Below are 27,029 nucleotides of genomic sequence, written 5' to 3' on the forward strand. Positions count from 1 at the left end.
TCTCTGGATTACATTTGTTTAGATAGTTGCTAACAAACTATGGTTATTTAAAAAAAATGTAAGCAGGTCTTCTGATTTTGAGCAAGAGATGTGCTTGTTTATTTAGAAACTGGTGTATTTTCTGATTTTTGATCTCCATCTATCCTTTAAATTGGGACGTGGTCAGGTGCAAGCTAATAGATGCTATGTTATAAGTAATGTAACTGCAGGTAGTATACTGAATTGTTATCCATAATTTCACTGTAAACCTAAATCATACCTACAAGAACAGGCTATTAGCCAATATTCTGGTAAAATGTACTTCCAGTCATTCAGGTAATGTTTTGTTTCCGTTTCCTGCTGTAGCTCGGCAATGAGGACCAGCAGGAAAAGCTCCTGCGAGAATGGTTGGACTGTTGTGTTACAGAAGGTGGTGTGCTAGTATCCATGCAAAAGAGTTCCCGTCGTAGGAACCACCCATTGGTGACTCAGATGATGGAAAAATGGTTGGACGGCTATCGCCAGATACGCCCTTGCACAGCTTTGTCAGATGGAGAGGAAGATGAAGACGATGAGGATGAGTGAGAATGTGCACGTATATATTGGGAACAGCCTCAGCTGTGTGTTAAAACTGGGACCTGAGTTTAAGGGACCCTTCCTCATCTGCCTGGGACCTACTGTGGGGAGTGATGCTCCAACCCTCCCAATCCTTGAGGAAGCAGCACCTGTAGCTCCATCGAAAACATCCTTTTTATTATCAAAGACTGAACAGTTTGTTGTTTTCCCCCCTCTCCCTTTTGGGCTGTAAATCTTGGCGTATAATGCATGTGTTCTGCAATAGGGGAGGAAAAGAAACATAGATTACAAAATCCCATAACCAGCCCATAAGTATTGGGTTGTTCACTTCCTGCTTTTTTCCTATTTCCTGACAATTTTTTTTTCCTCCTTCCTCAGTGCTTAAACAATATGCCCTCCACATACTACTTTAACCTTTAACCCTGTTATTTACTAGAGACTAGGATGGAGAATATATATTTATATTCACAAAACAAAGCCCTAATGTCTTGAACATTAACAGGGTTAATAATAATAATTTCATCTTAGGAACCCAGGTGGCAATACACACTTAAGATTACCCCCTTTTTCTTCTCGCCTTAGTAGTGTTGGTCTCGGATGTCAGACCAGAATAATGTATATTGGTTTTAGTTTACTTTCTAGCACCCTATATTGTAAAATGATTTGGTTTTCCCATCCCATGTAAGCTTTCTGCTTTCCATAGTCACCTAAAGAGATATATATATATATATTTTTTTTTTTTTTTTCCTCCCCCATAATTTCAGGAAACTTTATATATTTATTTGACATAAACACTCTAACTTCAACACCCTCACTTCTTTAAATATGCAGGAATTAGGTTTAAAGCGATTTGTGTGCAGTTTGCCAGCTTGGACTTGATTGCGAATGTGACACAAATACATAGTCTTGCTGTGAAACCACCTTCTTCTGCAATGCTCTTTGTGTCGCGTTGCATTTACTTCTCTGGATAAAATGTATGTTAAAGGAAAATACAGGAGGATGGTGCAAGTCCTGTGCTAGCCTTTCATGTACGTAGGTCAAATGCTTGAATGTGATGTGCTTATGAAAGGAGAGAAGGATTCTTATGTCCTTATATTGTGCCTGATAGACTGATTTTGATTGGTGAACCTGTGATAGTTCCAATCGTGACCTGGTAGCTTCTGGTCGAGCAGTGGTGTGGTTCTGGTGTTCTGTCACAACACCCATTTTTGTTTTTCTTTTTGTGTGTGTGAACTGTATAATATAATTTTTAAGTTTTTGGGGGGTTTTGTTTTTAATCTTTCAAGGCAGTAAAGACAAACTTAAATGAAACTGTTTACATCTAAAACTATCAATGTTCAAAAGCGACCGCTCAGGAAGCAAGTCAGGGGCTAAATTTGTTAACAATGCCACTTTTTTTGTTTTCTTTTAATTATAGTATATTTCACTTCAAAGTGTCTGGAACAGTCTTTCTCATGCCCAAATATATTGTCCATTTCATCAAATAAAACCAAGTTCAGAACACAAAAACAAGAAAATAGAAGTGCAAGACTATGGTCATTCTACATGGATTTAAGATTTTAAAAAGGTGGAATTCATCATTACAAAAGACCGTTATGTACCTAGTCAGATTTTCCTGAGCCATTTGAACTGGACAAACAAACACATTAAGTATCCCTACGCCATTTGTTTACAAGGTAGAGGACAAGTAAGATGAAATATAACAATTTTCTTTTCCACTGGAAGATAGAATGACTGAGCTTTTAATAATGATCAGGCGAATGTTCTAGTATGATCCATGTTTTCACAAGCAACCAGAATCATTTTTTACTTGTCATGAGATCATAATTTTTTGGGTTGCCCCTCCCCCATCAATGAGGTTTCTGTATGGTAATCTCACAGGTCCATATTAGAATGATGGTGAGCCCCGGCTCTGGGAAATGTGCTTGTATTTGCAGAAGTGTCAACCAGCCAGACCTAAACTAAAGGTGGCTTTGCATTCTTCATGACGTTTAAATATCGGTTTTCACGGCTGGTTATTCAGCTTTTCTTTTTGTCCAAAGTTGAGCACGCAAATCCACTTTCAAATGCCTTTTCATTGCCTTTCATTTTTATTTTCTTCCTTCTATTGCTTAAGTGCAGCACTCATTGTTAATTGCTGGTCAGGCAGGTTCCCCGGGGAAGGTTATGGAAAGTGGAAATATCTCTGCTCAGACGGTGGGTTTGCTGGCTGATGTGATGGACACCAGTGGGGAATCTGCTGATGGAAGAAATAATTTGTTAGCGATTAGATGGAGTACTTTAAGTAGTGCTAGAATACTATGACCAGACTCACTCAGTTAATCTACAATGTCACACAAAGTTCTGCTGCAATTTCTGTGAGAAATACTGATGAGAACCAAAGATTTCTGTGGTAATGAAATGACTCCTTAAAAGAGGAACTGTCTCTTTACTGGGAGAAAAAATGATCCAATCCCATAGCCTAGGAAACACTATTGAAACAATGGGATGAGTTGGGGCAGTGGAAGTAACTCATATTAATGTGCTTTATTCACTTTTCGGGCAGTGATCCAGCACCTGCGCAGTTAAAGGAACACTAAAATATAAATATATATTCCTGTATTTTCCTTTGACATACATTTTGTATTTATGTTAATGAAAAATACAGGATGATGGTGCAAGTCATGTTCTAACCTTGAATGTATGTAGGTCAAATGCTTGAATGGAATAGTGCCTATGAAAGGGTTGGAGTGTTTAGATTACTGGGTTCCCCATTTTGGCATTGAAATGGGTTAAAAATAAACTCCTCTTTATTCCAGCTCTGGGAGAGACTCTCACTGCTGCAGCTCTAATGCACAATCTGTAATGAGTTCGCTCAGCTGCATCTCCTAGAAAAGCATTGGGACACAGTCTCCAAAATGCACCAACAATGCTTGTCATACAGAGGCACTGAGACCACATGACTTCCACTTTGAACTGCAGTTAAAGGTGAGAAAAGAAGGAATCACTCACGGCTATCTGCTTGACAGCTGGGAGTTGTTACTAATGTATTTAGAAAGTGATGATTATTTTATAAAAGTGCCAATTTCGAAAGAAAAAAAAAACTTAAAGGGATATTATAAGCATCAAAACCACTTTAGCTTAATGAAGTTTTTTGTGTATAGATCATGCCCCTGCAGTATCACTACTCAATTCTCTGCCATTTAAAAGTGAAATTACCTTTGTTTCTGTCCATGCAGCCCTAGCCACCCCTACCCTGGCTGTGACTCACACGGACTTCATGAAAAAAATGGTTTCATTTTAATCGGCAAACTTTAAAGTTCAATCCACAAAACAGGAGTTAAATGTCTAAAGGGAAACTCAAGGCACCCAGACCACTTCTGCCCATTGGGGTGGTTTGGCTGCCAACTCCCATCACCCTTAACCCTGCAAGTGTAATTATTGCAGTTTTTATAAACTGCAATATTTACATTGCAGGGTTAAGTCCTCCTCCTAGTGGCTGCCTCTCAGACAGCCACTAGAGGGACTTCCGTATTCTTAGAACACGAAAAGTGTTTTAAACAACGCTGGATGTCCTCGCACTATGTGAGGATGGGGGGAGGGGCACTGTAGGGTCCTGCAGTGCCAGGAAAACAGTTTTTTCCTGGCACTGAAGAGTCCCTTTAACCACAAACAGGAGGCACTAGAAGGCTCGTAACAGCAGCAGATAAGACATTCTACATTTAAATAATGTGCAGTAAATGAAGCTTAAACATTTGGTCTCTTTTTTTAGGAAGTGTTTAGGACGGCTGTTTAAGTCATATGCATAAAGGTTTGACTACAACTGTATAAGCAGTGATTTAAACCCTAAATATCAGAGAATTTAGCAGTGAGATGCAGGATCTATACACCAAAACTGCTTAGATAAGCTAAAGTTGTGTTGGTGTCTGTAGTGTCCCTTCATGCAAACAAATACTTTAGGGAACTATGTGCTCCTGACGATCTAACAAACCTACTATGCAGATGGCATTCAAGGAGTCTGAAATAGTTTTCAGTGTAATCTGCAAGTTCTCTTCTTAAGGGAAACACTCACCATAAAAATTTTGTTTGTGCAAATAATCTGAAGCAAAGACATGAATGGAATTGCAAGGCAAGCCTTGGTTTGTTTCAGAATCTCCATTGACTGGAAACGTCTATCAAAAACGAACTCTGTTGAGGTGGGTGAACAGTGGATGAGATTTAGTAATGTATTTTATAATGATCTAAAATGGTGATGTGCTTGTATTTAGAAATGTACCAGAATTAATGAAACGCAGAAAATAACCTACAAGATGCTAAACTATAATCTGATCAGTATATACTTCTGAACGATCATTCACGGTTATCTAATGAAAAATGACAAATTAGATTTGTGCACGTATTAAAACTGGTACGAATGAATCAAAATCTTTCTTTAATCTACATTTGTTGAAAGAGACTCCACAGGTAAATCTGACAGATTAATTTGGGTTGTCGCATAAGAGGAATTTGATTTGTTTTGTACCAGATGAAAGGCATTTGAGCACAGGTCTGCTAGGGATTACTTGTGAAGATAGGGCTGAATGGCTGCAATAGTTTCCCTCTGAACAAGCTTAGGGGTGGAGGGGTTGGATATTTCTAAAGTGTGGTAATCCATACCTCATATGGGGAAAACTTGTGCTGTAGGAGTAGCCATAATTCCAGTATAGATTCAATTGAGAGGGAAAATATTCAAAACATGCCAAAAATGAGAAAAAAATAAATAATTAAAGGGCACCATTTATGTTAATTTCATAGATTTTGGGTATGCTATAATGTAGTGCTCTGTCCGATAGAGGTTGATAATAAAACTGTGAAAAGAGATACCCTAGGCTAGGTTATGCTGCACACGTGTTCCTAGACTGACCGCGGCTGTGGGTTTAGTTTATATTTTTTTTTTTCCCCTCACAACTCTTGGACTGGAATTTCACACATCTGAAAAATAATGCAGAGTCTAAACTTTAAACCAGTTAACCCTTTCAGCCTTTGTGTTGGCATTTTGCCCTGCCACCGCCATTGTGCAGTAACCCTTCATCATACTATAGATGCAGCATATTTCACCACTGACGTGGCAATCTCTGGCAAGAGAAGGAACGTGGTGTTTTGTTTGTTGAACAGGTTGCTGTTATGAAGAAGCAGTTTGTTTACAGGGCCAAATGTGTTTTATTATTCCAGATCTGTAATATACGGACTCTGAAAATGACATATTTTCATGGAGAAAAGTTTGCTTCAGTGCTTCAAGTTTGTTTTGTAGCCAGAGTGAAGAGGAAAAAGCAGGCTGGCAACCTATGCTAGATATGTTTTATGCTTGAACAAAAAGTTTTAAAGCCCATTGAAGTGGTCTGGGTGTAATGTCCCTTTTGCACCTAGTGCTGCAATGTACTAGGGGGCGCTTCCAGAATCCAAACTGACTTTTGGTCAGTTATTTGACGCTGGACGTCCTCACGATTCAGTTGTTTTCTATGGGGAGGTCTAATGCACCCACAGCATTTGCTGCGCATGCGTATTAGACCCCACTCTTTTCCTGACGGAGGAGGGGGCAGAGAGTTTTTAACCCTTTATTTACCTGGGAGGGGGTTGTTTGTATCCTGGCACTTCAGTATCCCTTTAAGTAGTGATGAGCAAGTAGCAAATGCACACAAAATAAAGGGGGAGGATACATTTTAGCACTTAGTCTCTTTTAATGAAGCTCAGGTGTATCCAGCAGAGGAAATATCTCAGGCCCTCATCACAAAAGAGATCTTTGGGAAGTGATTACAGTATTTTCTAAACCGTAGCTGTGCAGGTCAATTTTTCCTGTTTTCAATTTCCAACAATATGCATTTGTCATTATGTGGTAACCACAACTGGACAAAGTGCTTGTCTTGATAAAGTTACATAATGGATAGCTATTGGGAATGGAAGGCACCTTGGACAACCTTTTCTGGTTTTATGCTTAAAGAAACACTCCAAAAACCAAGAGCACTTTAGCTGGCACAGAGCACCTGGCTTGCAACTAGTTCAATCACTGACTTCCCAATGCAGCTCATTGTGGACAGTCACAGAAAGTCTGGGCTGGGAAAGGAAGAGAGGGCTTGCAAAGGCCAGTTTTTACAAACTGATTTTAGTTCTACACCCAATGGGAAAAAATGTATAGTTAATGCGTCTGTTTTCATTGGTATTATATCCACTAAATACAATGCCGCAACACAAGTTACTAAATAGGGATTTAAAATTGCTGTCCCTTATAACCTGGACCATGGATCCAGGTTCCTAAACCTATCGGCAAATAAATTGTATTTAAAAGTGTCCAAATAAGTGAAGGCATGAAGTGTAGAAGGCCTGCTTTTTTCTGGTATCAAATGCACTTTCAATAAATTATTTTCTCATGAGAGCACCTGCCAGTCTGCATAGACAAAGCTGTCAGTCAAAAGGGAAAAGAGACTATATAATATTGATTGACAGGGAGCAAAGATTTCAGGATAAGGAGATGTGGATTTCTAAATTTTAATTTTCACATATCACAAATACGTATTTGTTAAATATAGTGGTATGTAAACATAATTTCATGGGAAGTTAGATTCCTTTTTGATGTAATTAAAGTCCTCTTTTTGAAGAATGCCCCATTAGCATGCCCCAACGACTCTCAGAGGCAGCCAATCCCGCCCATCTGAGTCATGTGATTGTGATGATACAGCAATCACATGACTCAGACCGGCTGGTTTGACAGATTGCCTTCAGATGTCAGGCAGATCCATATATAAAATCACGTAATCATGTTAAACACATTTAGAATATATATATTTAATTATAAGTGTATATGTATGATTTTTACATAATTATGTGATTTTAATTATTTATTGCCTAGCTGAATGTTCAGAGAATTTAATTTGCAAGCCCTATATTTAACCATGTAAGTTTCCAAAGCATCATAAAACCTGTATGTGGAGGGGTACTGTTGTACTCGGGGAGACATCGCTCAACAGAAATGAGTGTTTTAGAGCAGTAAACATAGAAACATAGCATGTGACGGCAGATAAGAATTCGGCCTATGTAGTCTGCCCAATTTTCTAAATACTTTCATTAGTCCCTGGCCTTATCTTATAGCTAGGATAGCCTTATGCCTATCCCATGCATGCTTAATCTCCTTTACTGTGTTAAAGGGACACTGTAGGCACCCAGACCACTTCAGCTAATTGAAGTAGTCTGTGTGCTGTTGCCCCCCTTTTGCACCTAGTGCTGCAATGTAAAACATTGCAGTTCCAAAGAACTGCGATGTTTACATTGCAGCTTTAAGTCTTCCCTCGGCGGACCTCCAGCATCAGATTTCCTCCATAGGAAAGCATTAAATAAAGCTTTCCTATGGGGAGGTCTCATGCGGGCGGAGCCTAACCCAGAGCTGAGGGACAGCGGCGCTGGATTTGGGTAAGTGGCTGAAGGGGTGCACTCTAGGAGCCTATAGTGCCAGGAAAACAGGTTGGTTTTTCTGGCCCTATAGGATTCCTTTAACCTCTACCACTTACGCTGGAAGGCTATTCCATGTGTCCACTACCCTCTCAGTAAAATAATACTTTCTGAAATTACATTTAAATCTTTTGCCCCTCTAATTTAAGACTGTCCTCTTGTTGTGGTCGTTTTTCTTCTTTTAAATATAGTCTCCTCCTTTACCATGTTGATTCCCTTTATTGTATTTAAATGTTTCTATCATATCCCCCATGTCTAGTCTTTCCTCCAAGCTATACATGCTGAGATCCTTTAACCTTTCCTGGTAAGTTTTATCCTGCAATCCACGAACCAGTTTAGTAGCCCTTCTCTGAACTCTCTCTAAAGTATCAATATCCTTCTGAAGATACGGTCTCCAGTACTGCGTACAATACTCCAAGTGAGTAAAACGTATGATATATTTATTTTTTGTGAAAAATGCATAAATAAAATGAACACTAACTTTGGCCAGGGTTTGTCATAAAGTGGACATACCTATTTTGAATAACCTTGGAGTTCTACTTTTGCAAATGGTATGCCATGACGGGGGTAATTTTTATTTCTGGGCTGCCATACAGTCTCAAAGGCAACAAAGGCCCAGCAAACCAATCTGGCAAATTTTCAATGTGTAAAAACTGAAATGGGCAAGCGCTTTATTTGACCCTATAACTTTCCAAAACACTCAAACCTGTACATGGGGGGTACTGTTGTACTCATGGGTCATCATAGCTTATACATGTTATTTTATTGCTATTTTAATGAAAATTGCTTTATTAATTTCTCACACTTTGGAATTCATTTGAAATTTAAAAAAAAAAAAATATTTGATGTGAAATAGAAGCCCCATTTCTCCTAAACAAATTATGTAATAAGTCTGGCTTAATATAAAATAGGTAAATTATGGTTTAACAGTTTAAATTCTAGGTTTTGTTTTGGTTCAGAACTTGTACAATAGCCTCTGTCTTTAAAGGGTTAGAGGAGCACCTGTATTACTGCCACTGTAGTTCTAAAAGTGCTGTTTACATTTCTTGCTCCCATTAATAATTTGAGTTAACCCGCCTTATTTTCAGCGCTGCTCCGTTACCCAACCCTCTTGGCTGAGATCATATTTGACTATCTCAGCCACTTCAATGTTTTGCCATAGGAAAGCATTGTACAGCTGTTGCACATGCATGGCAAAACGCCAGACCGCATCTGTGAATAGAAAATCATTTGAGTCTGAGTAACTGCCACTAGAGGTGTTGAAAAGGCGGTGTTTACATTAAAAGTCCTGCAGGCACAGGTTGTGGACATCAGAGACACTACATTAAAGGGACACTCCAGGCACCCAGACCACTTCTGCTCATTGGAGTGGTCTGGGTGCCAACTCCCACTACCCTTAACCCTGCAAGTGTAATTATTGCAGTTTTTCATAAACTGCAATATTTACATTGCAGGGTTAACTCCACCTCTAGTGGCTGTCTATTAGACAGCCACTAGAGGTCACTTCCAGGTTTCCTGTGCTAGAGCGTCGCTGGACGTCCTCACGCTGTGTGAGGACCTCCAGCGTCGCTCAAAACCCCATAGGAAAGCATTGAAATGATTTTTCAATGCTTTCCTATGGGGAGACGTAATGCGCATGCGCGGCATTTCCGCGCATGCGCATTAGGTCTCCTCGGCCGGTGAGCGAGATTAGTCATTCTGCTTATAGTAACCGTTTATAATGTAGTGTACCCAGTACATGAGACAATGGTGATTTGTTAAAGTAGTGTTTTGCTACAGTCCCACGGTTTTTAGGAGAGTGTGGGTGCGATGATTGACCAAGTTTGAGGCAAAGGCAGGATCTTTGTCTGCTGTCCTCTCTTCAGTGGCAATGATTTTGGCTTTTGGAGCCTAGCTGTCACAGACTGGATGACCAAGTACTGATAATGCAGAAATTCCTCTCTTGCATTATCTCGGCAGAACTTGAGGAGGTTGTTTTTGTTTTGGCAAATAGCTCAACAAAAAATTGGGTGATAACTCCAAAAAAAACACTACAAATCTAGTACTGGCTCTGGTGTTTATAGTGTTTCTTGTAAGCCTTTCTCTATACCACAACTTTCTATAACTGGTTATTTGCAGAGTAGAATCTTCATGAGGTCTAAAGATTTTTTTTTTTTAATGTACTATCCCTCAAGCGCATGTGCACGCTGAGTTGGAGAAGACAGTATGAGGGGGATTAAAAAAAAAAAAAACCCTGAGGTGCAGAGATCTGTGTAAAAAAAACTAGTTTGTCTGAATTGAGAATAGACTGTCTGAACGGCACTTGTGCCAGGGTGTAGTTATCACCTTTGCACAGAAGTACAAATATGTGAATGTGCAGTCTTTCAATCAGAAACACCGCATGTACAGATTCCAAACACTATAACCACTTCTAAAAGCAACTATTGTCCAGCTGCACCATCACTGTCTGGGGTCTATGCATAATAACTCCTGCGGCAACTAGTCCACGGGGTGCAGGGGAAGGAGAGTTATGCTCAGCTCAATCTGTAACTTGTGATCACCATGGTCTCCCTGACTCCTGGCACTTCGTTTGTTTAAATTTAGGCATTTGTGAATCACTCTGTAAATGTAAAAAATTGACTGGAAGCTAAAATTGCAGGTATATTTCCTCTAAGTGCTTTAGATGCGTGTTGTAGAGGTTACAATCCTTACCTTTTTGTGTCATTTTACCCCACTCCCTCTAGCATGTAAGCTCGTTGAGCAGGGCCCTCAATCCCTTTGTTCCTATGTGTCTAACTTGTCTGGTTACAACTACGTGTCTGTTCGTCCACCCACTGTAAAGCGCTCCGGAATTTGATTTCTCTATATAAATAACAATAATAAGTCAGTCACTAAAGTAATTCTGAGATGCTTGTCTTGCTGACTGCTGTGCAGATTGATTATTGCTGGACTGTTCACTCATGAGCCTCCTTGTGGCTGCCCCATGCCATTGCAGTCATTCTGTTTGCGACATCTAGCATGTGCTGAAAGCAACTGTGCTGACATGGCAGACAAGGGCAAGTGTCACACACTGTATTACTGACTGCTTTCCCATCCTGTTTCACTCTATCCAGTACATGCCAGGGTCTGTTTGTACTGGACTATTACTAGAAGAATCATGCGAGTGTAAGTGAGGCAGTCCAGCAATAAGCAATGGTAGGGCATGTTAATATTTATTGATTTTTCTATTGGACTGGTGTTTGAGTGAGACTGGACTTCTGTGCACCCCTTCGCAGGGGAACATGCTGTTGTAACTGCAGCAATATGCACTGACGTTTCAGAGTGTGATTGTAATGCCTTGAATGACTGCTGAGGTACCGGGTACTTATAGAAAACACACACACAGAAAACATACTCACTCTCTTTCTCTCGATGGTGGGGAAAGATGGTTATTCACTAAATTCTGTATGTTCAGTTTCAAGGAACACTATTGTCCTATTTTAATTTAGATTCAGGGCTTCTGTAAATCTAAAAAAAAACTGGAATAAAGTGTATGGCTTACTTCTCTAAATCGCAGCATATCTCTAAATCTTCTAAATGTCCAATCCAATGCTCCTCTGCAGAGCTCTGGGGACAAATATTGCCATGGGTGGCCTGTGCTACTATTTTCCAATGAAATGGCTGTTCGCTGTGAGTTTGACTAGGTTCTCACAGCAGGAGCGCCACTGGTGGCTGTCAGGCAGACACACTAGAGGTGTATTTAACAGTGCAAAGTAAGCATTGCTATAACTAATAAAATGCACACACAGACACCTACATTCCTTTATATCTGAATCCCATCTCTGCTATCGCTACAGCCCCTGGCCAGAGCTTTTCCAAATCGCGAAATGTGGGAGTTTAGTGCATAATCATGTCAATGTATAGGGCTTTAGGCAGGTGTCCCAAACTGGAATTATTGGGTGTCGGGAAAAGTAGATTAGTCCATGGACAATAAGGGGTTCGAAGGGAGGGGGGACGACGACACACACAGTCTACGCCCCTGATTACAAGAGACTCCTCAATGTAAATTCTAGCATTAAAACTCCAAAAGCAGCAGTTCAAGAAACTAAATGTGTTCACTACAACCAGGAGAGAAGACCGATTCAAAGTGAACCAGATGGACGTGGTTTGAGGATTTAGTGTCAAACACAAATTTAATCTGACAGACTATTTAGTAGCATTAGGTGAGACTCTAGAGCGCCAGGGACTATTCAGCACTAAGGCTGCTTGTAATACTTCTGCCACCTTAGCTGAAAAGAGACCTCAATACTCTCATATGGTCACATTGTGTTGGGACTGTAACTCCCATCACTGTTATAGACCATAAGTGTTGGCTGATGGCTGCAGCTTTATACCCTCTAGTAAGAGACAAACCACAAAATGTTCTTTTTACCATAACAGTACTATATTAAAGGTAAAGTACCATTTACAATAGTTGCTTGGTCTAAGCACCAAAATTACTTCAGCTTTATATATCATGGCTGTGTCCCAAAGCACAGTTAATTGAATTGAGAGACTAGTTAAAATGCAATTTGTGCAGCTGTAAGGGTATGATCTATACACCAAAACCACTTCAATAAGCTAAACATTTTTTGGTGGGGACTACAGTGTCCCTTTAAGAAAGGGTTGGAACTTAGGCAGTTAGGAAGGGAATTTTGGAGAGAGAGAAAAAAAACCCTAAGGCAATATCTAGGCTACAGAAAATATCCTTTAACCCCTTAAGGACCAAACTTCTGGAATAAAAGGGAATCATGACATGTCACACATGTCATGTGTCCTTAAGGGGTTAAAGAGGAATGGAGAAAAATTACTAATTTCATTCCACTGGTATCTGACCAATGTGGCTGACCTCACGTGAAGCCTTATTTAATGTTGGGGTGGGTAGGTGTTAGCAATATTTGTATGATGCAGGAGGGAAATCCGTTTACATTCATATGTGATCCAACCTTGATTAATCAACAGATTTGCCTCCCATTGTATATGTAAGGATTGCCTAACAGTATGAAGTGTCAAATCCCAAGTTTGTACAAGCACTGTATGATCGATATATCCATAGTGAGTTGGGAAAACGTTACAAAACACTTAACCTGCAAGTCTAAAATTAGCATAATGCAATATTTATTTTAGCAAAATTAAATGAAACCTCAAATTCTAACTTTGCCCATTTCTTCTATCTATGCAGTTAGGTTTTACGCACAAGCACTGTAGGGACGTCTGGTACCATATTCTGATCATTCTTCCAGACCCAGTTGCAACTGCAGGATTATTGGTAAGCATCCACTTACCCCAAAAAGTAGTTTTCCCTTAGAAATTTGCTACCTAATTATGCACTAGGTATAAAGACATATTAAACTGAAGTACAAAAATCAAGTTTCTATGGCTTCATGTTAGGCTGCAAATGACTTTTTTACAGGAGTAAAAAAAATGAAAGATTAGAAACCACTAAGTGGGGATATATGTTTAATTTTGGCTCAATTAGGTCACTAATAGGATTAGCTGCACTCTTAAAAAGAAAGGTCTGATTTAAGAGAGTACTGGTAATTAGCTTTTTCGTATGTCCTACCAATAATCCATGATCAAATGAACTTTAGAGGACAGTGAGCCCCTGCTCTAACTAGCCCAGCTAAATTCCTATGGCAACCATTTACTTCTATTTTGGAAAGGTTTGCCTTGCAGGGCCCTACTCACAGAGAAGCCTGTGCTTGGATTGTTTTGCCAGCTCAGACTACAAGCACACAATCTGAGCCGGCAAAGGGAGGGGGAGAGGAGGTATTTTTGGGGGGAGGGGGGGGGGAGGGGGAAGAATTATATTATAATAAAACAATGGAGGGGGGGGGGGGGGGAGGAGAGCCTCTGCCTGCAAGAGAGAAGATTAGTACGTCTGCCAGCTTTAAAGTTGCACTGAAGACAGACCTACAATATGCACAGAATTGAGATTAGGCAGTGTGGAACTAAGTCAAGTGGGCTAGGGGTGTAACCCTTTCTCTACCAAGAAAATACATATAATATCCCAGTGCTGGTGCAAGGCTTTAAAATGGAACATTCCATTGGGTTTCATGGTGACTGCTTAACTTTTACGTTGATGTTTCTTGAATAAAACCCATTGGGGTTTTTTTTTGTATAAAAAGTGAATATTGCTATCTTAACCATCAGTCATTACAGCGGATTTCCAAAGTTATACAAAACCATAACTTCCCTCCCTTCATTTTTGCAATTCAGATGTTAATACTACAGTGTTGTGGTAAGAGAAAGGGTTTATTCACTAACAAACCTTAAGCTGTGAATTGTTAGGAATTAACTGACAAACTGCAGTCTCCTGGTAAATACACAACAGTTCATGTTAGTGAATAACTCTGTTCATTGGGATGAAGGTGTGAGCGATTTTTACACTTCTGAATGTAAGAGGAAAAGAAAAGTTAGATTCCTTACAGATTGTAGTTGATATTCAGCGCTTCTCTCCCTGCAATGGCTGGACACACACAGATCTGTATGAATCAGGAAAAAGATTCTTATTATAAAAATAGCTAAGATTGAATCTGTTTATTGTACAGAGACAGAACGTCCCAAACTGTATAAATATTAAAATAATGGGAGCAGATCATGAGACTGTACTACCACGCCCATGGATCAGAGTTGTCTTTATAATTGGAAAGGTGTAGGTTAGGTTGCCTATCAGTGCTACATGATGATGTAGGTCGGAAGGAATTTGGTGTCAAGATGTCTAATAACTAAACTTCTCACCTGTAGGTGGCTCCATTAAGCTCTACATTGGCTCCTTGTTGTTCCAGCGTAGGCCATTGGGCGGATGCCACTAAAAATTCCTTGTTCACACAGTTTCTGAGACTATCTGGAATGCGACCTACAAATAAAGGAGATCTCCTTAGAGTGAAGCTCAGTAGTTCAATTTATAAATTATCATTGATGACATACTTCTTACCTGTGACAGCTCGACGCATTTCAGTAGCAGCAGCTTCCCTCATTTCCAGGGATGCCTGCTCACTGTACCATGCAGTGTGCGGGGTGCAGATAAGATTTGGGGCTTCTTTCAGAGCACCCTGAGCAAACCTGCAAAGTATGGGAGCAACAAGTTGTACTGAGTAAAGTCTTTCTAATCACCTATTTAGTGCATACACTGGCTGAACAATGGTTCTTAAATTTAGAATACTGAAGGTAGAGAATCTTTTCCACCCCATATTGCATGCTGAATGTGCCATAGAACATCCCAAAATAAAATGCACTGGTCAGATGCTGGATTCCTGACTATTCATGGTTAACATGCAACACAATCAATGTTATTAACTAATCTCCAGGTAGTAGCTCATTTTATGCTGAAATGACACACTGAGAATTTTCCATTTTGGCTCATCTTTTTGGCCTTCACCAGACAGTTACATGTGAAAGTCACAATTAAATAACCCTAAACTATGTATTGAAACATATTTATAAATGTTTGTAGGAGCCAAAATCAGTGTGTGGCTCTAACCATAAGGATGGAGCCTGAGATGTGACACATCCATGGAATTATATTTGAAATTCTTATTAACATTAGAATTTTAACATCTAACAACAGTTAAACGTATAGAATATGTATTAGTACAAGAGTGTGATAACAATATAAGACCGATTCGTCCAGACAAAAGCAATGTACATATAATATACTAGATGAGAGTCATTGTCATTACATCAATTTGTAATACTGTTGTAGGATTATGCACAGTAATATGAATAACAGAAGAAAAATATAACAGTAGCATCAGAAAAGGTACAATACAGCTAAAAACCATGAGAAACATGTTAAGGAGTCTGGTTCTTGGAGTTTCAGATCTTGGCTTATGGCATTGGCTGAAAAAATTAAGTTAATAATCTGGGGCCTAAAAACAAATCTGAAATTCTTACTGTAGCACAGCACACATTAAGTTTAAGTCACCCACCTTAGATAAAATAATGGAGTTTTATTTACAAACTGATCAGGTATAGGAATACAAACATGTATTCCTAATGCTATAGTGACCTGTTTAGGTGCCTACCCCTTGCCATGTGCATGATAAGATGAGCTTTACCTAGCTTTTCTCCATGGCCGGGCTGCTCTGTCCGTGGGCAGCCCCAACTTTGCAGAGATAATTAATCTGGATGAGCTCAGTTAATGCAATGCTTTCCTATAGTAAAAGGATTGGGAGGCTAGTGCCCACATGCAGCAAAACTTCACACTCTGCCACTCTCATCTTTTTTAGAAATGCAATGAATCAATGCAACTGCCACGCTCCCCATAGAGATGCAGCCTTTGCAGGACCAAAATCAAAAAGTACCTCTAGTAGCCGTCACTCATTGTAGACACTGCCTGTTCTCTCAAAAGGCAGCATTTAAATTTCTAAGCCTGCAGGGACATGCTATAGCCACCAGAACCACTACATTAGGGTGGTGACTATAGTATTCCTTCAAATGATCCAATTATCCTTTTGTATAAGCAGACATGGCACATAGGCAATGTGTTAATAGTCACTGTAAAGTGTTTTAACAGGAGTATTTACCATACTTTGTCTGGATATTTCTTTAAAACAAAAAGCAGGCACCCACATATGTGAAATAAGTATGGTTTGCTCCATAAGCCAGTCTGCAGGGTCCCCCCCTCTGGCAGCTGTGCCCATAAGGTACTGCTTGTGTTCAGCATTGCTATTGAAACTTAAAAGCAACATTTTCCCCCCAAAATTATAAAAAATAAAATCAAATGAAGCCTTAAGTGTTGACCTAATATTCCGTGTCCTTGGGTAGGTGATTTAATAACTGTGTTTTTTAAAAAAAAAACTCACAGAAAAGGTTCAGATTCATGCACATCCAGAGCGGCTCCTCGTATTCTGCCCTCCTTCAGAGCTTGTGCTAGTGCTTTCTCATCCACAAGGCCGCCTCTTGCTGTGTTTACCAGGAAGGCTCCTTGCCTCATCTAGAATGAAATAAGAAGAAAATAAAACTCAGACTGCTCGAATGTAATTCCAGAATATTGGGAATGATAATTACAACCAAACTAAGTAACCGATCTTATTCCTGTGCAACAAACCGGGGACTAAAATTGTACATATATGATAAAGCAATAGTCTACAATGCTGCCAGATCCATCAAGTTTTCCACAACACGTGACTTTTACTTGTTGGTTGGGACAAGGTCAGTCAATAGATCCTATTGATTGGAACATTGGTCCAACAATTCCCTCCAATACTTTGCTGCTGCTAAGAAAACTGGTGTAGTAAAGTAGACCATTTATTTTGTTTTCGCATAGAAAAAGATGTGTGTTAAACAATATACACAATTTTTAAGCTGCAGTAGGAAATTCAATAGACTAATCAAAAATCTACATTTAATTTATATTCTGCAATAGATAGTGAGGTTACCAGTGCTGTCTCTGTGTGATATAAATATACCGCAGGGCTGTGATAGACCAACAAAATATAACTATAAATAGGAAGGCTACATTGACATGTCTGTTCATGTTGACATCCTCATAGTTCAGATGACTTATTACATTTTATTTTGTTTTGTTTTGTTATCAAATCTGCATATTGGACATATTTACCTGTTTGATTGTGAAGTCGTTAATGAGGTGGTGGTTATGCTCGTTAAGGCTGCAGTGCAGAGAAACACAGTCACTTTGGTAGAGCAAGTCCTGCAATGTATAGACTCTCTGCACCCCTAGTGAGCGCTCGGTGCCGTCCTGAAGGTACGGGTCATAAAAGATAATGTTGAATCCGAATACCTTTGCTCTTACAGCCACCGCCTGACCGACACGTCCTGGGAGCAGAGAACACAAAATCAAGAACCCTAGGACATCTCAGCCTTTTTGGCGTACATTATACAATACTCAGTTAATTGAAGAACTCTGCATGTTTGTAGCTGACATGGGGCCTAAAATAAATAATTCTGTTAAATCCCTGAAAATATCCAGTTTTGTGAAATAACTTGAGCACCTAACACAAGTCAGCAATTGTTAAGGACAATGATGAGCTTCCAGATTTTCTTTTTCCTAGCAGAAAAAAATAAAACTTACCAAATCCTAGGAGGCCAAGGGTCTCCCCACGCACCCGGGCTGCACCTGAAGCCACCTCCCTGATCTGCTCCACACTTTGCACCCGTGTCCCATCCCGCAGTGCCTGATAAAGCCACGTGTTCCTTCGGTAAAGATTAAGGATGTGGCAAATAGTTGAATCTGCTGTCTCCTCCACAGCTGCTGAAGGAATGTTACACACGGCCACCCCTGGAAGAAAACACATTCACATTTAGAGTGCTACTGAGTATCTGTAATACTCCAGCTGCAGAAGCAACAGCTTCTTAGAATGTAATTGCAATGGTGTTAAAAGTACATTTTTAATATACCAAGAAGTGAAAAAGTTAGATGGTTGAAACTACAATGATCATACCATGGAACATGTTTCTATAGTGGCAGGAGAGCCTTGGTTTGATGGTTAAATGGACACTAGAGTCACCAAAACAACTTTAGCTCAATGAAGCAGTTTTGGTGTATAGATTATGCCCCTGCAGTCTAACTGCTAATTTCTCTGCCATTTAGAAGTTAAATTACTCTGTTTCTGTAGCACTAGTCACACCTCCCTGCCTGAGACTTGCACAGCCTTCCGAAACACTTCCTGTAAATAATCATCTAATGTTTACACTTCCTTTATTGTAAATTATGTTTGATTTAAAATGTCTTATCTCCTGCTCTATTAATAAGGAGGCTCCTGTATGTGATTTAAAATTTAGTTTACAGAGCAGGAGATAAAAACTTTGACATCTGATTGAAAATTAAAACACTTTGTTTCATCCAGACTGTGTCAGTCATAGCCAGGGGAGGTGTGGCTAGGGTTGCATAAATAAAAATAAAAGTGATTTAACTCCTAAATTGCAGTGAATTGAGCAGTGAGGCTTCAAAGGCATGAACTGGGCAATGAAACGTCATGGTCTATAAACAAAAACTGCTTCATTAAGCCTAAGTCTTTTTGGTAAATAGTGTCCCTTTAAAGTTGTGCAGAAACACAAACAGGATTAGGATGGTTAAAAAAATACCCTGAACCAAAGGGTGACTTTCTGAAAGGCAAATCCAGATTGTTCCATGATACATTTCTATTATTCTACCTCAGTGTACTATACACTGATCAGCAACAATATTAAAACCACTGACAGGTGAAGTGAGAAACGTTATATTATATTGATACAATGGCAACTGTCAAGGGGTGAGATAAATTCGGCAGCAAGTGGACAGTCAGTTCTTGAATTTCATGTGTTGGAAGCAGGAAAAATGGGCAATCGAAAACATCTTAGTGACTTTGACAAGAGCCAAATAGTGATGACTAGATGACTTAGTAAGAGAATCCCTAAACCAGCTTGTGGTCTTGTGGGGTGTTCCCGGTATGCAGTGGTTAGTACCTAAAAAAAGTGGTGCAAGGAAGCACAACTGGTAAATGGGCATCAGGGTCATGGGCACCCAAGGCTAATTGATGGGCTAGCCATCTGGTCCAATCACACGAGCTACTGTAGCTCAAATTGCTAAAAATCTTAATGCTGGTCATAATAGATAAAAAAAAAAACACAAGTGTCAGAACATACAGAGCATCACAGTTTGCCGCGTATAGGGCTGTGTAGCCACAGATAAATCAGAGCCCCAATGATGACCCCTATTCACCACCAAAGCAAATTCAGTGGGGATGTAGGAGTCAGAACTGGGCCATTGAGCAATGGTAGTTGCCTGGTCTGATAAATCACATTTTCTTTTAGATCAGGTGGATGGCCGGGTGTGTGCGTCATCTACCTGGGGAAGAGATGGCAGGAGGCTGCACTATTATGGAAAAAAGGTAGGCCGGCGGAAGTAATATTGCTCAATGCATCATAGCAGTTTGGGCAGTACGAGGGGACCTACACAATATTAGGCAGGTGGTTTAATTGTAGAGGCTGATCAGTGTATGATGCTAATGAGAAGACTTCTAGCAAAAGACCGTATATATACCAGTGAATATAATGCCTAGAAATAAGATTAATAATACGAATTAGAATTTAATTATATTTTTTTTTTAGTAAAATAAATAAAACTCTTTAGTTTCTTGGAAGTAAATTCATTGAAATAGTTACTGTTAAGTAGACAGCTATTTTTTCAAATAAACTCTGCTACTATAACCAACATGGTTTAACTTTTATACAAAACATGACCATTACCCTATAGCAGTGATGGTAAACCTATGGCACACGTGCCACAGCTTGCACAACGAGCCCTCTCTGTGGGACCTGCAGGGCCGGCCTGTCCATAGGAGCAGGTGGGGCCATGGCCCCAGGCGGCACTTTAACAGGGGCGGTATTTTGCCATCCCTGTGCAGGGCCAACCATAGTGTTTGCGAGCTGTGCGGGAGGGCCACCTGAGCGCTCCTTGGCAGGGATACTGCCACCTCCAAAGAAAAGTGCCATTTATTTGTATTAAATATATTGCTGGATGTGCAATATATTTAATAAAAAGTATTCCCTGGTGGTCCGGTGGGCAATATGCGATGCTAGGTACCTCCTCTTGATCCACTCTATAATAAGTTCTCCCTCGTGGCTCCGGCACTCCGTGATGACAGAGAGCAGCCGAGGAGATTCCCAGCGTGCGCTCTGAGTCATCACTGAGTGCCAGAACCACGAGGGAGAGCTTTTTATCGAGTGGGTTCACAAGCTCCAAAAGTATTAGCCTGGGAATCAGCATAAAAGCTATACACTGCTGCCAGATGTGTGCCAGTGAACTGACTTTTTACTCTGTGGGTTCTAGTGAACTGAACTTGTGTGTATGTGTTAGACATACATACATACACACATGCTCACTGACACACAGACATACATACATACACACAAGCTCAGTGTGTGTGTGTGTGTGTGTCAGTGAGCTTGTGTGTAGTGAGCTTGTGTATAGTAACCTTGTGTCTGTGTGTATGTGTGTCAGTGAGCTTGTGTGTAGAGAGTTTGTGCGGTTTAATTGCCATGTTGGCACATTGAGGAAAAAATGTGTTGTTTTGTGTTGCGGTTTGGGCACTCTGGCTCAAAAATGTTCGCCATCACTGCCCTATAGTATATACTAGACTTGTGCATGGCCAAAAATTTGGTTCGGCCAAACCACTTTTTCTAAAAATGTAATTAAGGTTAGGACCTCAGACATTCAATCAGTTGATGGTTCAGGTCGTCCAAATATCTCCCCCTCCCCCCAAATCAATAATTTATTTTCTTTCCTTTTTTTTTTGCTGCCAGAGGCCAAACTCAGAATACCAAATCTAATGTGCATGTCCGAACATAGCATTAGCCATTTGCTTTCTTATGTGTACGTATGGAACTTCAGAGATACAGACGCTTGGCTTTGAAGGCACAAGTCTAGTACATAAAGAAATCAGCGCCTATGTTCCAACAACGGCTTACTGTAGTTTTTATAGTGCACTAAATTTGTAGGTGCCACTCCTTGGTTTTGTCGTACCAAGTGGGAACCATCTGACATACAAATGGTCCTTTGTCCAGTACCACTCCTGTGGATAAGGCAGACTATATACACAAGTAATGTCAATTCCACCCATTGTTCTCACCCTATCAATGCAGTTCAAGATCGGGCAGATTCATAGCTAATAATACAGGAGTGTAAATTTCACATTATTATTGCTAGAGGGGAGAGATATTTTTGTTCTACTTCCAAAACAGTTTGATAAAAAAAAAAGGGGGGGGGGGGGGCGGGTCAAGTGCCCTTACACTTATAACATTGTGAGTAGCCGTGGTTATGGTACTTATAATTCCCTTTAAATAGTAAAAAAAAAAAAAACACAGCAAAAGCAGAGTAAAATCACATGTTAAACAATTAAAACTTATTTATTTAAAATAAAATTGAAAAGCCCGTCATATGCAGTAAAAACCGTATAACAGTTCCCGCACCTTATGTATGAGGACTCCTAATCTTAGCATGAAAATGATCAAATTATAGCTACTATTTACCCATATCTCCAGCTGCCTTGATGTCAATGTTGTCATATCCACTGCCTATTCGCACTATGACCCGAAGAGATTTGAACTTTTCCAGGTCTTCACGTGTCAGGGTAATGGTGTGATACATCATGGCACCCACTGCTTCATTCAAAACCTGCAATACAAAGGGTCATTAACCCCAGCAAGAAAACAATGGTATGGTATAGCATATATTGCAAGCAATGCATAATAACGTATTTTTCTGTATACAGTAGTTTTTTTTTAACCCAAAATGTGTGTACTAAGTAAGTGTGTGTGTGTATATTGTGTTTATATCTATATGGGAAGGCAGAGCCTGGAGTTGTGGGACGGGTTGATGAGGCCTATAAAAACCCAAACCTACCTACACACTGGGCTGATGTCGTCTGCTCACTTCTGGTTCTGCCAAGAAGAATTCCCTCATGGCCCCATCAAATGTCAAATTGTTTAATACTTTCGTCATAGAGAATACTAGGTAAAACTCCGGTAAAGAGTCTTGACATATCATGAAACGATTATATTCCAGTCAGAACTCCTATCAATCTTCAGTTCCTATTCAAACGGGTACTCTCGCATCTACCCGAATACACGATCTGTACCACAAATATACAGACCAGTAAGTTGTATTCTCTATTATACCCGTTTCTGGCATCTACATAACATGGCCACTAGAGTAAGCTACACACAATTTAAAAAGTCACGTACATTATCCACACTAACAGAACAACTTTAAATAGAACAACCTATATATTCATGTAAACCAACATAGACCTACAGCTACAAGCATACTTTGCACGTAATATGTCTTTTACGTTATAGAGCAATCAGGTCATACAATAACTCTAGTAGAAAAACAAACATACGTAACCACACAAACAGACCAGGAAGACAATTACAAGGTAACATCAAAGGTTTGCACACAGTTCATAGAATTTCATACGTTAAAAAACAATCTACTTACCAAGTACATAGTCAAGCATATATTTCTATCACACCTAATCACTCGAAAATTAAGCATAAGCTTCATTTCAATCCTTCAATCTACTAGGTCCAGAAGTAGCCCAACCATACTTACAACCCCTTAAGAGGAGAATCGGTTTACTCAGGTATGTATCACTCTGAACTAATATTAAATGCTCACACATTCATGTTGAAGTTACCAACCATCGTCTTGGTTATTAACAGGTGGTACATACTAATAAATCAGACATCCCGTCAACCCATAAGAGCCCTTCAAAAAAGTTAACATGTATGCTATTTCCTTCATACTTTCTACCCCTAGCATCGTTAACTGGCAGTTAGGGTACTGGAATGGCCCCGTATACAGGTACTGTAGAAGTTTCCCCGAAACCAACACCCATCCTCATATAGAGGTATTTGGACCCATCGGTCCAAATCGTAGATATAGTCTCGCAACACTATGCTAAGAGGTTTAGAAAGGGACTTTCCTTATCCTTTCACCGCTTATCAAGTTCTTCACAGGCCTACACCCTGCCTCTGTTTTAATGGCACAGCACAGGGCCAAATCATAGACAGGACCTCACCATCTCAAAAGTAGTTAAGTTCTTCGCCACCCAGCATTTAAAGAGATGCCAGATAACGCAAGTCACAAATAACCATATCGTGATAAGTCTCACGTTTAAATTTAATTATAGCATGTCTCACGTGTCAGACCAAGGAGAAGACTTCTCCCTACCCAGCACGCCAGCTAGACCACCCACTCCAACTACGGCCCCTACATCAGGCGAGAATCAAGCCCCTTTTCTATAAGACCATGGACAATCCCAAAGATCGCCGCAGATCTGAGGTGTAGGGGGTACCTTATCCTGCCACTGCCAGGAAGGCAGAGTTATACAGAATTATGATGACCAGTACTCAAAATAACATTAATGACACCCTTACAGGGATTCAGACCACAATGATAGCCATGCTGGCATCCATCAATAATTTGAACCAAAGAATGAAAAAGTTGGAATCTCCAGCACCAGTTACCGTGTGTCCCCCAGATATTCCTCCTACACAAATCATAGACCAAACTGTCTTGCAGGGTAATGTCACAGGTACACAGAATTCACAGGGTTCCGCTACACATATCATCACACCACATATGGTCCCTCCCAACATCAAGAAAGACATATTGGAGGGAAAGGACGTAAACCTCATATCATTACTGATTGTATCACAAGACGTAGTAGAAAACAAGACGTACAACTACAGTGACCTGTCAGTGGTGCTCAAAGCCAAAGATCCTAGGTTAGGTAAAAAAGTTGTCCATCCCAGACTTTGCACTACCCTTCGGGTTATATAGAGACGTAATATGCTTAAATTTAACCCAACGTAGAGAGGAACTGGACTTGTGCATGCACAAGTTGGTAGATCTGGGGAACAAGTACGGTGGTACCAATTTTTACGATGATCACAAATCATTTTCAGCCACGGCAGCAGCAACCTTTGCGCAGTTCAACATTAGGATAGATTGGAGTCACACGTACACTGAATTGTTCTGTCGTCACTTTGCCGAGCTAGTACCACCGGCTTGTGCAATTTGCTCTTCAAACTCTCACTCTACCAATTTGTGCTCCAACAAGCCCAGTTTACCCACCACTAACTACACCAACCCTAGGACAAGTAGAGTCAAACAGAAAGGGTTAAAAGACAAGCTGGGGACACCTATTGTGTTTTTGGGCAAGGCACAGCTATGCAACAACTTCAACGCAGGAGGCTGCAGTTTCAGCAGGTTGTTTCATGTCTGCTCCAGCTGTTACCGAGCCCACACTAAGTCCATGTGCCCAAACCGCCTCTTCCCCAGGAAATGACAGACCAAAGTACAGGTCGACACGTTGGCTTTTTACCTTAACTCTCACCCTTCACAGGATTTTCTACAATTCCTACTCACGGGTTTCACTGAGGGGTTCCACACAGGGTTAATCGCACTACCAACAGGCACACTCGAGAGTAACAACCTACAATCAGCCACTATAGAATTAACTATAGTTGACAACCTGTTACGAACAGAAGTAGAGAAAGTCTTCATGCTTGGGCCATTTTAAATTCCACCGTTCACATGTTGGCGAACCAACCCCTGGGGTATTGCAACCGGAAAATATAACAATAAACAACGATTTATAATCGACCTGTCTGCTCCACATTCTGTTGTTGTACCAAGCCTAAGCTCACTGATACATTCTGAGGAATTTTTATTGCAATATGCCTCGGTAGACAATGCCGTACAGGCAATCTTGAAGGCTGGGGATAGTAGCTTGGCAAAACCAACATTTCCAATGCCTTCAAGCTGCTTCCAATACATCCGTCACTGTGGCATTTAATGGAATAAAATGGAATGGTCTTTATTATTTTGCCAGACGGTTAACTTTCGGGGCCAAGAGTAGCCCCAAACTATTCGATCTTTTTGCAGCCACTATTGTGGCTCCTGCTGAACGTCAGCTGTTGTCCAGTCGTAGTACATTACTTGGACGACTTTCTGACAGTAGAAGGCCCAAATACCACGCCTTAGAGTATAGCCAAGACAGTAGCGCTATTTTCCATGTTAGAAGTGCCGGTAGCGGCTGAGAAAACTGTAGACCCCACCACCAAACTGACGTTTCTAGGGATATGCCTTTACTCAGTACCGATGCAAGCTAGTCACCCCAGTGACAAAGTTCAGAGAATCAAGGCAGAGGTTGAATTGTTCCTCATCAGAGGGACCACTTCTCGGAAAGACCTGCAATCTCTCCTGAGTTCTCATTACTTTGCCATGAAGATAATCCCACAAGGTTTGCGCGTTTATTTCAAGACTACTTAGTCTATAACCAAACCTACCACACGACGACAGTATAATCACACTGGACGGACAGGCTAGGGCAGAGCTGACCATGTCGAGCCAATTATTGGCGCACTGGAATGGGGTAAACATGTTTATCCCACTTTTAACAGAAAACTCCTCGGTGTTATGGACACCCGCAGCAGACCATTTAGGGTTTGCAGCCATTTTCGGTGACGAATGGTTCAGAGACATATGGCCAATAGAGACAGTAACTCTGCCATCATTCAACAGAACCTCTGCACTGTTCAAAATCTACCCGATAGTGGCAGCAGCTCTAGTGTGGGGCCACCAGTGGAAGGGAAAGACCATACAATGCTACACAGAAAACATGGCGGCATATGAAATAATTAACAAAGGCAGGTCCTCTTCCCTGACAATCATGAGTCTCGTCAGGAGACTCACGTAGTTGGCAGCAACACAACACATACCGGGCAATCATAACACAGCAGCTGATGCCCTCTAGTTCCAACCTACAGGTTTTCTTCCAAGAGCATCCCACAGATCAGAACTCATCCTGGACTAGCAATACTAATGGCGCACGGGAGAATGCTGGAACAAACAGCACTTTCAGCTAACACCAGACGTTCATACAGCCGAGCTCTCATCATATCAAACAGATTCATCACCAAATACCAAATCAAAAACCCGTTGACATTAGATACTATGGTGGCATTTACCTCTTTTTGCCACCTAAATCTAAAACACACACATAATACGATAAAACTATATCTAACAGGCATACAATACCACGTCATAAACACATACCCCAGTCACAGTACCTTTATGTCATCAAACCGAATAAAAAACATCTTAAAAGACATCCTACGGTTAGAAGGTCACAAACCCATGAAATGACAACCAATAGACAGTAAAAAGTTCAGAGCATTATCTGATGGGTTGTACACGCAGAAACAGAAATAAACAATACCATCAAAACCGCTATATTTTTTACCTTCTACGGGTTTTTACTGCCTAATAAATTTACAGTAGAAAAAACAAACGATACTACATACATGCTCAAAATAGCAGACCTAAACAAAGTAGGGGACCACTATATACTGACACTAAACCAATCTAAAACAAATCAAATGGGACTGCCTGTTGACATACAACTATTCCCCACATCAAAATTTATGGTATACGTTAGAACTCTATTTACAAAAATAGAGTGCAATCCAACAGCCTTCACGGGCCATTCAGTTCATATAGAGGC

At 40.4% G+C, this 27,029-nt stretch overlaps 2 protein-coding genes across 4 annotated transcripts in view; one reads left to right on the top strand and one right to left on the bottom strand.

Annotated features, from left to right (window-relative positions):
* The window catches only part of ZRANB1 (zinc finger RANBP2-type containing 1), a 64,228-nt gene extending 62,665 nt beyond the window's left edge, over window positions 1-1,563 (top strand). Inside the window, exon 10 of the mRNA XM_063433730.1 lies at window positions 346-1,563. Coding sequence (XP_063289800.1) covers window positions 346-564 — 219 coding nt within the window. The 3' untranslated portion in view covers window positions 565-1,563. The remainder of the gene's footprint in view (window positions 1-345) is intronic.
* A 1,048-nt stretch (window positions 1,564-2,611) lies between these two features.
* The window catches only part of CTBP2 (C-terminal binding protein 2), a 46,218-nt gene continuing 21,800 nt past the window's right edge, over window positions 2,612-27,029 (bottom strand). The window contains exons 3-10 of one of the 3 annotated variants that reach the window (XM_063433729.1): window positions 21,985-22,129; window positions 18,047-18,253; window positions 17,576-17,790; window positions 16,818-16,948; window positions 14,948-15,075; window positions 14,752-14,869; window positions 14,440-14,495; window positions 2,701-2,791 (exon numbers count right to left, since the gene is read on the bottom strand). In XM_063433729.1, the coding sequence (XP_063289799.1) occupies window positions 14,456-14,495; window positions 14,752-14,869; window positions 14,948-15,075; window positions 16,818-16,948; window positions 17,576-17,790; window positions 18,047-18,253; window positions 21,985-22,129 (984 nt within the window). In that variant the 3' untranslated portion in view covers window positions 2,701-2,791; window positions 14,440-14,455. Of the gene's footprint in view, window positions 2,795-14,439; window positions 14,496-14,751; window positions 14,870-14,947; window positions 15,076-16,817; window positions 16,949-17,575; window positions 17,791-18,046; window positions 18,254-21,984; window positions 22,130-27,029 lie in introns of all 3 variants that reach the window. The other 2 variants (XM_063433728.1, XM_063433727.1) reach the window with 2 other exon arrangements.

The sequence above is a fragment of the Pelobates fuscus genome, chromosome 10 (genome assembly GCF_036172605.1).
Source record: "Pelobates fuscus isolate aPelFus1 chromosome 10, aPelFus1.pri, whole genome shotgun sequence".
NCBI classification, from domain to species: domain Eukaryota; kingdom Metazoa; phylum Chordata; class Amphibia; order Anura; family Pelobatidae; genus Pelobates; species Pelobates fuscus.